This window comes from Cervus elaphus, chromosome 18 (genome assembly GCF_910594005.1).
Source record: "Cervus elaphus chromosome 18, mCerEla1.1, whole genome shotgun sequence".
NCBI classification, from domain to species: Eukaryota; Metazoa; Chordata; class Mammalia; order Artiodactyla; family Cervidae; genus Cervus; species Cervus elaphus.
In genome coordinates, this window is record NC_057832.1 from 42,749,142 (window position 1) to 42,764,154 (window position 15,013).

General features: G+C 41.2%; 1 protein-coding gene across 2 annotated transcripts in view; it reads right to left on the minus strand.

Moving 5' to 3' along the window:
- The window catches only part of GRM3 (glutamate metabotropic receptor 3), a 228,174-nt gene that overhangs the window by 11,674 nt on the left and 201,487 nt on the right, over positions 1-15,013 (minus strand). For both annotated transcript variants that reach the window (XM_043873420.1, XM_043873419.1), the window contains exons 4-5: positions 12,565-13,631; positions 2,123-2,297 (exon numbers count right to left, since the gene is read on the minus strand). In XM_043873420.1, the coding sequence (XP_043729355.1) occupies positions 2,123-2,297; positions 12,565-13,631 (1,242 nt within the window). The remainder of the gene's footprint in view (positions 1-2,122; positions 2,298-12,564; positions 13,632-15,013) is intronic.

The following is a 15,013-nucleotide window of genomic DNA, read 5'->3' on the forward strand; positions in this document are numbered from 1 at the left end:
ATTTAGACTTTTTAAAAGATAAACAAATGAAATTTCACTGAGTAACAAAACAGTCCTAAAATGCTGGGCTGGTGACATCTATGTTGAAGTACTGGCTGGGCCGCTAGCAGATTAGACAGTGAGTGACAGCCGGAGCACGTCCATGGTAGCTGCATCGCATTGTTTTTGTGTCAATGGATGTTTCTGAAATTCTGAGGCGAGACTTGATTGGGTAAAGTGCCTTTGTTACCTCTTCAGGAATTTATTAATTCCTAGACTTTGCATCAGAAAATGCCACCATTTCTAAATTACTGAGGTTTGGATGTATGAGATTTGAAAAAATGTCTGTGAGAGACTTGGGGATTTTGATAACTTGTTTTAATAACAACCAAGAGTTCTAAGCTTTCAACAAGACTCTTTTCACCCAGAGGTAAATCATGCTGCACAGCCTAGGGTAACCTTTCTTTTGTTTTCCCTTGAAAGCCTGCCACGTACCTCATCCATGGGAAATTTCCTGTTTGAAGTAGAACCATGCAGTGGTGTGCTTGGAGATTGGAGAAACCGTCTCTAAGTTCTGGTTCTGCCACTTTCAATATGTGTGACCTCGGATAGGTTTCTTTATCTCCTAGAGTTGTGAGCATTAAATAAGCTATATCATGCGTGCACACATGTATGAAGTATTTAGCACAATGCCCAGCACAAAGGAAATGATAAATGATAGTTCCTTTTAGCTCCATTACTGTTTTTGTTTTTATTAGTTGTTATTATTAGTTATATGCCAGCTTTTTCTTGTCTGGATTAGCTGTTATAGTTTGGCTGCTAGACAAGAGATTTGTTTGCTCAAGAAATAAGCGGATTTCTTTAAGGGCCAAGGAAAATGATGTCACAGGTTTTACCAGGTCCTGGGACTCAGCCATTGTGACACCTGGAAATTGAGCTGAAAATAAATAAGGTGTCCATCTCTATAGCAGCTGAGACTGGGGAGGTGTGGTATACTCAGCGTGTCCCTGAAAGGTGCTGGCAGCTCTGTCTTCCCTTTGTCTTCTAGGGAAAGGACTGCACTGTAAAATTCTGTATGTTGTTCAAGAAACTGGGGCACTAATGCGATTGCTCACTCTGTGATGCTGAGCTATTTTGAAGTTTTCTTTCTAATCGGCTTGGGGCAAAATTGTGAAGTAGTCATTTGTCTCTGTCCCTTTCAGCCCTTCTCCCCCACACTTCCCCTTCTTCATCCTTCTGTCAGTGAATTTCTCCTACTTCATACCATGGATTAGCTGAAAATGGCTTAAAAGGTTGTCCCCTTTAGGTACATTTGTGCTTTGGATGACTCTAAAGAATTAAATGATTCTCTAAGGATAGTTTCAGATATTTGCAGACCAAGAGGAGAGAGAATTCTGATGGGGAGTTATTCTGGTATCCTTCAGTTCACACTGCTTTCTCAGCTGGTTGTCAGCTGAAAAAAAAACATTGTGTATTTGTAATAGGAGGTAGATCTAGTCCAAATTTTCCAAGGTGTATTCCATGGGATGTGAGTTGGTTTTCTTGTGGTCAGATACTTTTAAGAAACTGTAAATAACAGAATGAAACAGGTTTCCTTGCTGTAGAGATTCTTAGAACCTTTATCATGCTCATGTCAAAGGAGGTACTTTGAACTTCCAAGTGGGTATTTAGGATGTTACATTTTCCATCTTATTTGCTTATTTTCCTCTTTTAATTTTTATGAAGCACCTTCAGCGTCTATGTGACACAAAACACTTTATAGAGCACTTCCCAGACGACCTAAGGAAGGAAGCAGTAAAGTGATGTGCTCAAGGTTCACTACTGAACTGGTTGGACTAGAAATTTGGTTGTCTGAGTCCACAACATCATTAGAAATCCCAGTTGTGGTCATGGATTTAATGGCGGTCATCTCAGCTAGACTGAATACGGGAACTTGCCCTCTCCCACTGGTCACTGTGTTATTAGCACCCAGCACAGTACCTAGCACACAGTGATTAAACCAGCACTTTTGAAAACTGAATTGAGATTGATTATGGGGTGGACATGTGTTGTCTGTTTGGTCTATGTCCACCGTTCCCCCTCCCAGCCTGCTGCCTACCACAGTGCTGTGTTTGAAGGGGTCCGTGTCAAGCGCCATACTTACAGTGAGAATATGTGGTCCCAGTCCCACTGACACTGAACCTGTTCAAGTGCAGCCTGTGCGTGACCACATTCTTCTGGGGTTGAAACAGGATGATGTGCACCTTAGGCGCAAACAAACAGCCCAGGACCACGAAGCCACTCAGGCTGACAGAGATGCACATGGTAGTTGTCTGCACCTACAAGAAAAGGTTGCCTGGTTAAGTATCTTGACTATAAATTCAATACAGTGGTCAACTCAAGAGAATGCTAGAAAAAGAGCCAACTTTCAAAAACCAGATCATCTACAGTTCTGTTCTTATTCTGGCCAAACCAATACAGCAATTATGTTGAATCTTCTGAGCCTGGGATCCACAGGGCACCATTGCTGAGGATTTGTAAGCAAACACTCTTTGTGATGGGTGTTCCTCAAGGCTTGCCAAGACTTCCCATGGACTTTCTTGTTTGGTTTGTTTTCTTCATTATGTTTGTATAAAAGATACTTCTGCCGAGCCACTGAAGTCAGAATCTTAAGTAGTAAAATAACAGTACTAAGTGATGGAGTGACCCGATGTCTGATGGTTTGAGTTAATCAACTTGGTTTGTTTAAGGTTTACTATATTAAGAACAAATTTGATCCTGTTTCATATTTCTGTCTCTTTCATGCTGGGAGTGCTGCCTATCTGCTCTTGGTTTCCGTACTCAATAGTGGGGGACACTGTCAATTTTCTTCTAGGTACCTACTCTTAAATCATTTCATTAACATCTCTCTGGAATTTTGATACATCAGATACTCACTAGTTCATCTTTGTTTTCCCTTTCTTTCAAAGAAGGAATGTTCCCTTTATCCCTTTGCTGCCCCTGAAAGCAAACCTCAGAACTAGGTTTTATCATCTCTCTTCATTCTCTTGCCTCCACTCTTCATCTTCTCTGATCTTCTCATTTGTCCTGGCTTCAGCTCCCACAGATTTTTCTGGAAAATCCCAAATTAGATTCTACATATTTAATCACTCTTAGTATGAAAAATGGCAATTAATTATTTCTTCTATCAGTTTCTACCCAGAGTAGCTATGGTAAATCCCAGAGTCATTTTAGAGTTCTTTTTCCTTCTTCTTCAGGTGATGCTATTACCAGATAGCAATAATTTCTCATGCCCCAAAGTGTCTGACCTTCTTCTATAATCAAGGAAAACTGAAGACTGAACAATTAACTAGAAGAGCCACATTGTTTTAGAAGATTTCTTTCTGTTTCTGATTTTTTAAAAATCAGGTTACATGTATTTCATAACTCTTCAGAATCTGGTTTTACTTTAATTGCTGAAAGTAAATCTCTCCTCCCTGTCTTAAAGCTCCTGCTCCCCTAACCACTCCAGTGCTCTCCAAACTTGGTCCCTGATTTCAGGCTCCTTTAAATTCTCAGAAAAGTCTACTGTCTAATTCCATGATGGAAAAGACTTGATCAATCATAACTATGTTATACATGGCAAGTCCATTACTAGCACAATTTTTTTACACAGATATATAAAACATGTTATTAGAACTGTGTTCTTCCTGCCTCGGATCTGACTATTGTGCCAGTGTGAGAGGGATCAGTTTTCCCCTGAGAGTGAGACAGGTTCAAATGTGCTCATTTTCCAAACCTTTTCTAAAAATACTTCTATAAATGTGAAACTCATCACATGTTTTAAGACATTACAAGGAGAGGAGGAGGAAGGCTTTTGTGAGAAAAGCTTGCACAAAGTTGTACTATGAATTCCATATCCTCTCTACTAGAGGGGGATTGTACCCATCTCCTCACTGAAAGTCTAGAGAGAAGGGCATCAGTGTGGCCGTTCACAGAAGGTTTGACATTTTTTCTGTGGAGGGAAGATGTTCTGCCTGGGAGCCTGATTCCTAGGTGAGAAATGGCCAGTTACTTTTGCACCACAGTAAGGAGACTGGCGAGTGTGTTGAAATAGCCCTTTAAGAATTTATCAAAGCAGAGGCTATGTGAGTGGGATGCTGGACAAGATGAGCCACGGGATAGAGAACCATTGGGGGGAATCTAGGGCCCATGTGGAGGGGCCTGGAGTCTTTCCCAGGATGGGAAGGAGGCTGGAGGGGGAACAGCTGGATGTTCTGGGCCTAAGTGTGACAACTTAGAGTAGAAAATTGCCAGCCAACTCACTCAAGGACCTGCAGGGAAAAAAAACAGCAGGAAATTTCTGATAATCACATGAAAACATCCTTTAATCATCTTCCAGATTATCCCAAGGATGTGTCTTTAGCCAATGGGGACTCAAAGATCATAAAGCCATCCTGTTACATAAGAACTGTCCTACTTCTTCCTTGTTACTCTTTAACCAGAGCTGAGGGGAAACAGCAACTGGTGGACTGGGAACTATGAGCTGGGAGAAAGGGGAAACTGACTGCTACAGCTCTAAGGCAGGCTGGACTGCAGGAGAAAATAAGGTTGGATGTTAAGTCATGATATGGTTTTGATAATTACATGGACAAGGCATTTGAATTCCTAATAGACTATTTCCCACTGAAAATTATTGTAGGACCTTATGTTACCCAAGGGTGCACAAATCCATGGACCTCTGGAGCATTGTCACCTGTTGTTCTGTCCCAACACTAACATGGTGCCTTACATGGTGAACACCCTGTGTTTTGGTTCTACCCACTGGGATTTCCATCCAGTGCTGGGGTGTGATTACTCTCACTCACTACTAAGGGAACAATGAGAGGCAAAACTAAAGGTGTGTTTTGGTCACAGTTTATGCTGCAAAATTAAAAGGTACCTTTTAATTTTTTTTCAAAACCCAAGTATCAGCCTCATAGTTTCAGTTGCCCAATTCCTTCTATAAATCACACTATTAAAAAGTCTGCATTTACATATAATTATTTGTCCCGCATCTTTGAACATTCCCAGTTCATGCTGCTCTGTTTTCATCTTCCTCAAGCTCCTAGCAACACCTGACATGGTTAACCACTTCCTGGATACATCCTTCCCTCACTGACAGTTCCTCATCTGAGTTTCCTTTGCTAACTTTTTTCTCCTCTACCTGAGCTCTAAGTGCTGGAGTGTCTCAGAACTCAGTTTTGGACACTCTCCTTCACCATCTCATTGAGTTCCAGGGTATAAGTACTTCCTTTATAGATGATATTCACATATGTAGGACTAGTTCCAACTTATCCTCTGGGCTTCCAGACTGATACACTCAACTGCCATCTTGGCATATTGTGGCTATGTAGTAGGCAAATCAGAATGAATCTGTAAGCAGAACTTGATCCTCTCCTCCAAGTGTCTCCATTTAAGTGACACCAAATGCCACCCAACTGTGCAGCCCCAAACCTGAGAGTCATCCTTAATTTTTCCATTTTACCTTACACCCACACTTCCAGTCCAATAGCAAGTTCTGTTTGTTCTTTTGGAAGAAAATCCTCTACAATCTCTTGGGCTTCTATATCTTTCAAGCAGCGGCTCTGACTGCCTTTGTTCTGGACTTTCTTTTCAAGGGATTTTTATTGCAAAGAGACTTAAGAGATGGAGATAGTGCCTGTGAAACAAGGGACCAGCACATCACCCATTAGAGAAGACTCGGGTTCCCTAACCTCACAGTTCCTCCAGGTAACGCCACCGCCGACTATGCGGTAGTTACAGCCTCCTTAGCCTAGCCTTCAGGAAGCTGGGCTCAGGGAACCAGAGCCAGAGCTAAACTCCCAGCTACCACTATTACTTTGGGTTATAAAGCCCTTTTTGTCAGCGTCCACAAAACTGTGGCAGGCTAGCATGGTAAGTTAGAATAAGTTGAGTAAAATCCAGACTTTATGGTCTTGGACAGCTGTGACAGTGAGATTGGGAAGGTTTTCTCAAAGAGGAAATGTGGGCTGGTTAACAGGCCTCGAGAGAAGTCCAGGTTGACCAAACTATGTGGTCATCCAGGCAATAAAGAGTGCCCTACTTTATTGCCATCGATGGAGAAGATTTGAGGGATGGGGTCGCAGGCTGAGTAACAGGAAGTGGGTTTAGATAGAGCTGCTGCACCGGTACTGAAATTGTTGCTGACTCTCCTCTGGGCATGGGGTGGATTTCCTCCCTATCCTGATTCGGGTCCTTGATGGGCAGAAAGTTCCACTCTTTTTCACATAAAAGATGCAGGGACATGTGACTACACTGACCATGAAAAGAGAAACCTTGCAGAGATCAGGTGAATCACTTGGACTTTGCCTGCTTCCCCTGGAAGATGAGAGAGGCAGGTGACTAGAGCTTGTGAAGACAGCATGGCAACAGCTGAGCCCTTTATGGCTCATCCCCTGCTGTAGTCTCTCTTGCCAAACTTAGATCCATTCCAAGATGACAAAGGTCTCAGCTTTTTTACAGTGGAAACCTTGGCTGCAGAAAAGGAGCTTTGGTCCTCTCTATGAGATTTCCCTGAAACGGAATAATGCTTTGGAAGACCATAGATGAGGCACTGACTAGTATTTGGGCTTTTACTGACCTGCAGTGGGTTTAAAATGCTGACAAAAGTGCTACACCAAAGAAAGAGAAACTGATGTGAGGAAATATAGAGAGATTCTTACAGTCAGCTGCAGTGCTGGAACACTTGCCGAGCTCTACGCTAAAACCAGGCAAGACACTAAGTGATATCATCGTGTTGAGACAGCAAATGCCCTGAGCTGAGATGGATGCCTTTAAAAATGTTGCTGTCTATGTGAGTCACTGCCAAGTAAGCTGAAATACACAAGCAATACTCCCTAGGCAGATAGCTACCTGGCTCTGGTCTCTTGAGTTAAGGGGTCCCCAAAGTTGAATAGTGACAGTAATGATCTTGCCATTCAGTTCATGGTTTTGGGTGCTCATAAACATTCGATCTTCATTCAGTCGAACTATGCATAGCTCTACATGCTTGAAACACACAGCAAATGTGCTTTCCTTCCTGGCATGCAGATTTGCCTGCTACCTGGTTCCTCCCTTACTCTCCATCCTGACTGCAGCTGCCTTAAGAAGACAGGGAGGATAGGTTGAAAGTCTCCCCATCCCCAAGGGTAGCTGCCAACTGTATGCACCAGACCCAGTGTGCTGGGAAACTCCGGGGAGGTAAGAACTCAAATATCTATGCTCTGTTGGTTACAAACAACCAAGTTACCATCCTACCCAGACCTGTTAGGGAGAAGTTAGGGCTGGGATCAGAATGAGACAAGTGAGGGAGGCACTTGCTTGAGAGGGAGCTTAAGGAGGCATCTCAAACTCAGATATCAATAATATTCTATTGCAATGTTTCTTAAAAATTCTTGCTAAAAATCTGTGTTCTCCATCCCGATCCCCCCTCCCACCTCACTCTCCATCCCATCCCTCTGGGTCTTCCCAGTGCACCAGCCCAGAGCAATTGTCTCATGCATCCAGCCTGGGCTGGTGATCTGTTTCACCCTTGATAGTATACTTGTTTCAATGCTATTCTCTCAGATCATGTCAATGTATGGCAAAAACCACTAGAATATTGTAAAGTAATTAGCCTCCAACTAATAAAAATAAATGAAAAAAAAATCTTGCTAAAAACCTATGATGAACACAATACCCACCTTTTAAAAAAAGGATAAGATTCGTAACAGTGCTGGGCTGTGACAGATTCAAAGAGAAGATGACTGTGTATACAAGTGTCACCAGCGCACTCTGCATTGCCTAGTGGCAATTGGGAAGCCTACACAAATGCTGATGTTCTGGCTACAGTGGTGGCTGTGAGTGATAAAGTCCTTTGTCTCTGAATCAGGAATCTCATGTCTTCTGTCAGCATCCCTGAAACTGTTGTGGACTCACCTGTTAGACTGTGGGGTGGTTTAAAAACCCTTCACAGTTCCTGACAGGTTCTGTCTCCATCACTGACATGCTACCCTTGGCTCCAGTCATCATCAGCTCCAACCGGAACACCTACTGCAACACCTAACCACTCCCCCACCTCCTGCTGTTGCCTTTCTGTCATATAGTGTCTTCAGCAGATTGAATTTTTTTTTTTCTAAAATGTGAGATCACTAAACTGTTCTGCTTAAAAGTGAATTTCAGTGGTTTCTTTTTCCATATAGAACAAAATCTAAACTTTTTGCTATGTGTTATGAAGTCCTATGTGGTCTAGCCCCGCCCGCCCCCGCCCACCCCCCCACGCCCTGCCTACTTCTCGTACAAAACCACACTTCCATCTACTCATTAAACTGTAGCCAGATACACCTTTCTTTGCTATGACATTTTTGCCTAGAGGCATTTGTGCTTACTGCTTCTTCTGCCTAGTGTGTGGAATTCCCCTGTCTGGCTTTTCCATCTTTCAGTAGAGTATTATGAAATGGGTACTAGGAGGGGTGGCAAAGATTTCTTTTGAAAGAATGAGACGTGACACATTTCTTTAAGTCTTCAAATATTCAATGTGGGAACAGTGAAATTTCTTTGCAATTGCTTAAACCTTGTAAAAAAAATTCTAAAGTCACCCCCAAGTCTCTGCCTAGATTAAGTGCTTTGCCTGTCCCAACCCCAGAAGAATCTAGCACCTTGAAAGCTGAAGTACAGTCCTTTGTCCAGCAGCATCTTCATCACCTGAGAACTTACTAGAAATCCAGAATCTTGGGCCTCATCCCTTCTCACGGAATCAAAATGTTTAGCAAGATTCCCAGGTGTATACACCTTAAAGCTTGGGAAGTAGCATATCCCCTCACCCTTCCATCACAGCACTCACCCCTGCATGAGTTATCCCGAATTTTCATTTGTTCATTACTCACTCTCCATTTCTATCCCCTCTTGTTCCCTGCTAGACTATAAGTTAAAGAGGAGGGGCTGGTCTATGTTAATTGCTGTATCTCCAAGGCCCATGATAAAGGCTCAAATACTTTTGGAAAACATGACTGAACAAAATACTTAGTAATTACCATTTTAATTTTTTATGGAAAACTTGCCACCCAAACATGGCCTAATTTTTTAGTTACACCATGTACACTACATATTGAATCCCTGATGACTCAGAGTTTGTTTTTTTACCCTTTCTAGGATGGTTTTATTGCAATAAAGAAGGAGATGGTCTGGGTATTCCTCAAAGATTCTTCACATTTTTGGATTCTTACTCAAGTTTTTGCTTGCTTTGTCTTGATGCCTCTTACAGCATCAGTTTTGCTTGTTTTAGGCTTTACTCCTACAAATGTATTCCTCCTATTAAGAACAGATAAGTTTGTGGTATAGTATGAAAGGCACGGATTTGGATCCAAAAATCTTGTCCTACTATTTCTTAACTGTGCCACCTGGGAAGTTAATTATCCTCTGAGTCTGTTTACTCATCTTTCCAATGGATAATGAAATTTGCTTTCCAGGGTGCTAATGAGAATAAGTGAGCTCAGGTATGCAAAGCATTTAGCAGAGTAAGGTCTTGGAGGTCGATCAGGTAGAGTCAGTTCCTTTCTTTCCCTCTTACCTTAATTATATTACTTTTTTGCCCAAGCAAACAACCAACCAAAAGAAAACAAGAAAAAAAAAAATCAGAAGACCTCAAATCCCTTAAACATTATTTAAATGAATTCCTTTACCTGGTATAATCTGACCAAATTGCCAGTTCCCATGAGTTTCTTACTAGACTCCCCTTACCTTCCATTTGAGTACAACCGATATTATATTTTTCTTGGTTCGTTTCTATTTTGCTTCAAGAATATTCCCTGTAAGGCTTATATTCTCTACCTTAATTGCACTTTCCAACGAAGGTCCAGGGTGAAATCTCACCTTTTTCAGCAGGAGTATTCCTGGAAAGACCAAGCTCTTACTGATCTCTTTTTTTGAAACAAGTAGGCATTTAAGAGTTTGTATCAGTAATTTAATTGTAAACTATTTTGCATTAATCTTGAATTCATTCATTCTTGTTATTTTTTCCCAACTGGAGTATAAGCTTTTTGAAGACTGGAATGGTACTTTATATTTATGTGTAACTCCCAGCAGGTGGCAAAGTACTGAGTCATAAACCTTGTTGACTGATGTCCAAATTTCTAATGCCGGTTCTCAGATTAATGGGTACTTTTCTAATGCTGCTGATTCTATCTGAGCCACATGGTTTACCTCTGAGAAATTTAAAATCTCAATCTAAAATAAGGGGCCCGAGTTCAAATACTTCACACATGAAGGAAACCAAGTGTAAGAATTCAGGGGTGTGTGGGCATTCTGGGCAACAGGAGTGAGAGTTCTGTCTAGAGACATGAACACTACTCAACCAGCTAATTGTTGCATGTAGGAATTAGGGTTCACATGTTTCACTTTGTTAAGAGGAACCAAGAATCTGGATAGCTACATAACATTTCTCAGTTTTATAACTCTGACAGATATTTCAAAGAATTTCAGAACAATGCAGGCCAAGCTAAAGCTATCTATGAGATGAGAAGAGCATGTGATTCATTAGAGCAGCGATTTTTAATCGTGGCTGTAAGTGAGAGTCACTTGGGGAGCTTTGACAAATCCTGAAGTTCAGGCCACAGATCAGGCCAATTAAATCAGAATTTCTGGGGCTCTGCCCCAGGTATCAGTATTTTTTCACAGCTACCCAGTTGATTCACTGTGCAGTTGAAATGAAAACCACTGTGTTGGAGGCTCTGGTGTACCTTCTCATTTCTCTTGTAAACTTAGGGTTGGCATTATTGCAAGGATAAGTGAGACCTCAGATGGTCTCTGTGTGATTCGTTGCCTTAATTAGCGCACACCTTAAAACACTCAACTTTAGTCTCTGCTGCATTTCTCTAGTAACTTCCATCTGTGGTGAAACTTTGGGTCTTCAGCTAATTTCATTTAATCATGATACCGCTATCATGTTAAAGGAGGGGGGGAGTCATTTTTAGAAATAAATGCTAGTTCATTCAATGAAATTAAATTTCACTCTCAGTAGTATTTTCTGCTCTATTTTTTTATTAGCTTTTCTGAGAAAGAATAGTTTCAAGTCATATGTTGAGGCTGAAATAATTAACAGTGTAATAACCATTTTGCAGTCCCAATACCCCAAGTCCTATCTACTAAGGATGGCTTCCTAAGAACTGGAAAAAGAAAATCTTTACAGGTCTTTAAGAGGGTGATGTGTACTGAAAAATAAAAGATAGAATTGGGGGCATTAAAATACATGAACTGTAGTTCTCCATTTAATCCCCACACTCAAAAGGTACAAACTCCCTTGTGGTGCATATCATCTGGCCTGTGATTTTAGTTCTGACCTCTGATTTAGTTTTGATGTTTGGTCCTTTGACAGATTTTCAAAAATTTTTATAGATAGTCTTAGAAAGCCTGACTGTTATCCCAACACTGAATATATATTCTTCATTTTTCTTGTTTTTCCTTTGTGGTAGTCCAGACGTTTCAGTCATATGGTAGTGGATAATTTAATAGACTAGACACGCTAAGCTTTGCCAGTCTCTTGATCTGTTGCTGTAAATAGCTTTGTCTTACTTTTGAGTTGTGATATTCAAGAGCTTGGTAACATAGGAACTGCTGATAAGCAAAAGTTTTGGAGGCTATTCTAACCTACAGAGGCACTTTGTTTGGTGAAATCACAGTGTAACAAGGAAACTATAATGCCTCTGGAAAACTTTATGATGACTTAAGAAATATAGAAAATAAAAACCGATTGCTTTAAGAGGGAAAAATTCCTATACTCACTCATACTTACTCATTGGAAAATACTAAAGTTACAATTTTAAACGCAAGAGCAACTGATGGATCGTTTCAACAATTTGAGAAGTTGTGATGAAATGATGAACCAGTTTCTTTCAGATAAGATGATAATTATATTGAAGCCCAAAACTTTGAACTAAATATCACTGAAGACTATATGAATAACGGTTTAATTAGATTGCCCGAATATAGACAGTAAAATTTTTAACTAAGTCGAGGATTACATATATATATACCATGCCTGTAGGAACTAAAGTTGTAGGAAAAATACAATAAGTAAACATTGTATTTTAACCCATTTTAGAGAAATAATCATGCTTATCTGAAACTCAAGTGAGAGTTTTTAGGTCTTTAAACTGATCCTGGCTTAATGTTGCAAGTCAGCTTTAACTTACAGATTGATCTATGGTACCCTGGTCCTCTTGTGTCTAATTTAAGGTATTTTCATTAGATTTGTAGTGGTGTAAGTCTTATTCTCTCGTCACTCAGTTTCTAAATTTAATTAAAAGTTTTAAGGGTGTGTGTGTGTATTATACTTTTGTCCCACCAGATTATAAATTGTTTGAATGACTATGCCATATACACATATCTTCCTTTCTGTGCCTAGTGCAACGTTTTCCACATAGTAAGCACTAATTAAATGCTTTTAAAACACAGTGAATTAATTTTCATATGCAACATGGCAGTTCATCATAGCATTTGTTATTTAGCTACCTGATTGCTGAGATAAAGGGAGTCTACTGTAAATTCTACATAACAAAACAGTAGAAGGATACAAGAAGAAGGAAAAGAAGAAACCATTCCAAGACTTACTCTGTAGTCACTTGACGTCACATAAAATATAGGGAGGAAGGCCAACCAGATGATGCACGTGGTGTACATGGTAAAACCAATGAACTTGGCCTCGTTGAAATTTTCTGGGCACTTCCGCGTTTTGAAGGCATACACAGTGCATAAGATGACCAGGACTACGTCATAGGTAAGTGAGATCAACATGCTGGAATCTTTGACGTTGCATTTTAGGATAACTGTTTCTCGCTTCTCTGGAAGGGTGTGCCGCCTGGTGCCTGGAGCCTCCAGGATGAGCCACACAGACACGACCGTGATCTGCACCAGTATCAGACCCAGGCAGATGAAAACCTGAGAACTCGGGCTGATGAATTTTGGCCTCTGAGCGCCATTCTTTACCCCATCGAAGATGCGGGCAATGCAGTTTGTCTTGGTCAGCAGCGCTGAGTAACAGACAGCGAAGGAGGTCCCCAGCCCCAGTCGGCGCAACGCGCAGATGACGGGTGACGGCTTGGAAATGAAGAAGAACGTCATGGAATAGGACAGGCCAACCCCAAACAACAGGATGTAGCAGAGCTCCCGGCCTGATGCTTTGACCAACGGTGTGTTGTTGTGCTTGATAAAAACAGTCACAACCATGCATGTGCACATAAAACCCAGGCAGGCAATGGTGACTGGACCAATGGCCCAGGCATCTTCCCACTTGATGTAGTCCTCAGGAAGGTCAAAGCAGCCAGATAGGTCTGCAGTGGGCCACTGCCCAAGGCCGCAATCCATACAGGTGAACTCATCAGCTAGGTATTCATAGGGCTCGCAGGGGATGCAGATCCAGCAGCAGACATCCCCTGGTTGCATATTCTTCATTTCATTGGGTGCACAAGGGTCACTGCACTGGGAAGTGGGCATTGAATTCCGGGACCAGTGGATAGAGTCAACATCTAGTGATAAGGTTTCTGACCAATGACCAACCTTCAGGTAGGAGTACTTGCCACCCACATACTGGAAGTTGAACACGTTGTATCGTCCCATGCCATCTCCAAAAGTGTCAAACTTGACAATGCTGTCTACACCTTTATTTGCGATGAATGGAGCTGTGATGTGTAAAGTAAAAGAAAAAAAAAAGAACACTGTTTAGGTGTCTTAAGTATGATCAGTCAATGACTTTATATCATACACTTAGCAAAACTGAAATAACAGGGAACAGGATTCCAAGGCTGAGATAATTTATCAATTACCATTGAATTTACATATTAAAAGCTACTGGAATACTCAAGCATTCATAAATTCATTCACCTAACATTCCTGAGTGCCTCCTATGTGCCAAATGCCTGTGACAATCCGCGAGTACAATATAGTGTCTGCCTTCAAAGGAGCTGATTATGTAACTGGGGAACTGGTGAACGGCAAACATGCAGTCATAGTCTATGTGGTATATAAATATTCATTTCTTGAAAAACTCCAAATAGGAATTGGACAAAACTGTGAATCACATCTGTATTATTTATTGAATGCCTAGAAATTAAATATTTTCATGGAAGTATATAATTAAAAGGAAGATTTTTTTTTTCTCCTTCAAAGTCAAGAAAAAATATTTTCACCATAAGTGGATGGTATGTTTCTTTTAAACAGTTTAGATGATTCAGATGGAAAAAAAACACTCATCCATAATCCTTCAACTGTAGTATCTTCATATTTTGGAGGATAGTCATTGTTACTATGTATTTGCAAGCATCTATATACAGCATGCATGCTAAGTCACTTCAGTCATGTCTGACTCTTTTGTGACCTTATGGACTATAGCCCACCAAGCTCCTCTGTCCATGGGATTCTCCAGGCAAGAATACTGGAGTGGATTGCCATGCCCTCCTCCAAGGGATCTTCCTGACCCAAGGATCGAACCCACGTCTCCTGTGTCTCCTGCATTGCAAGCAGATTCTTTACCAGTGAGCCAATGGGGAAGCCCCATGTATAACAAACTCCTATCTATCTGTCTATCTACGCACAACCTGAATATTCTGAAGGCACCTACAGTATGCAGAAGCTATGTAATTGCTTTATCGTTTGTTCCTAACTGTACAGGATTGGTACCCTCAGCACTGTCTCTGACTGTCAGACGACTGACCTGGTACCTAAGAGCAGCAGCTGTCTGGGCGTGTCTGGTTCCTCTCTTCCAGCTGCTGCTCATCATGCCTCTTGCCAACATCTGCTGCCGTTTTTATGCCACCTTCTCTGGTTGACTCTGTGCCTACTATTTCACACTGCTGACTTTTACTCTTTCCTTAAACGTAGAGAATGTGGCTGGTGTCTCTGTGATGTGTAGACAAATTTTATTAGTTAGGGGAGCCTTGCCTGTGTGGATAAATAGACCCAGGTTATTTAATGGTTCAAACACAATGGAAGTTTATGTCTCCCTCGTGCAGCAGGCTAAGGTCTTGGTCCATGGGTATCTCTCCTCCACACAGTGATTCAGGAA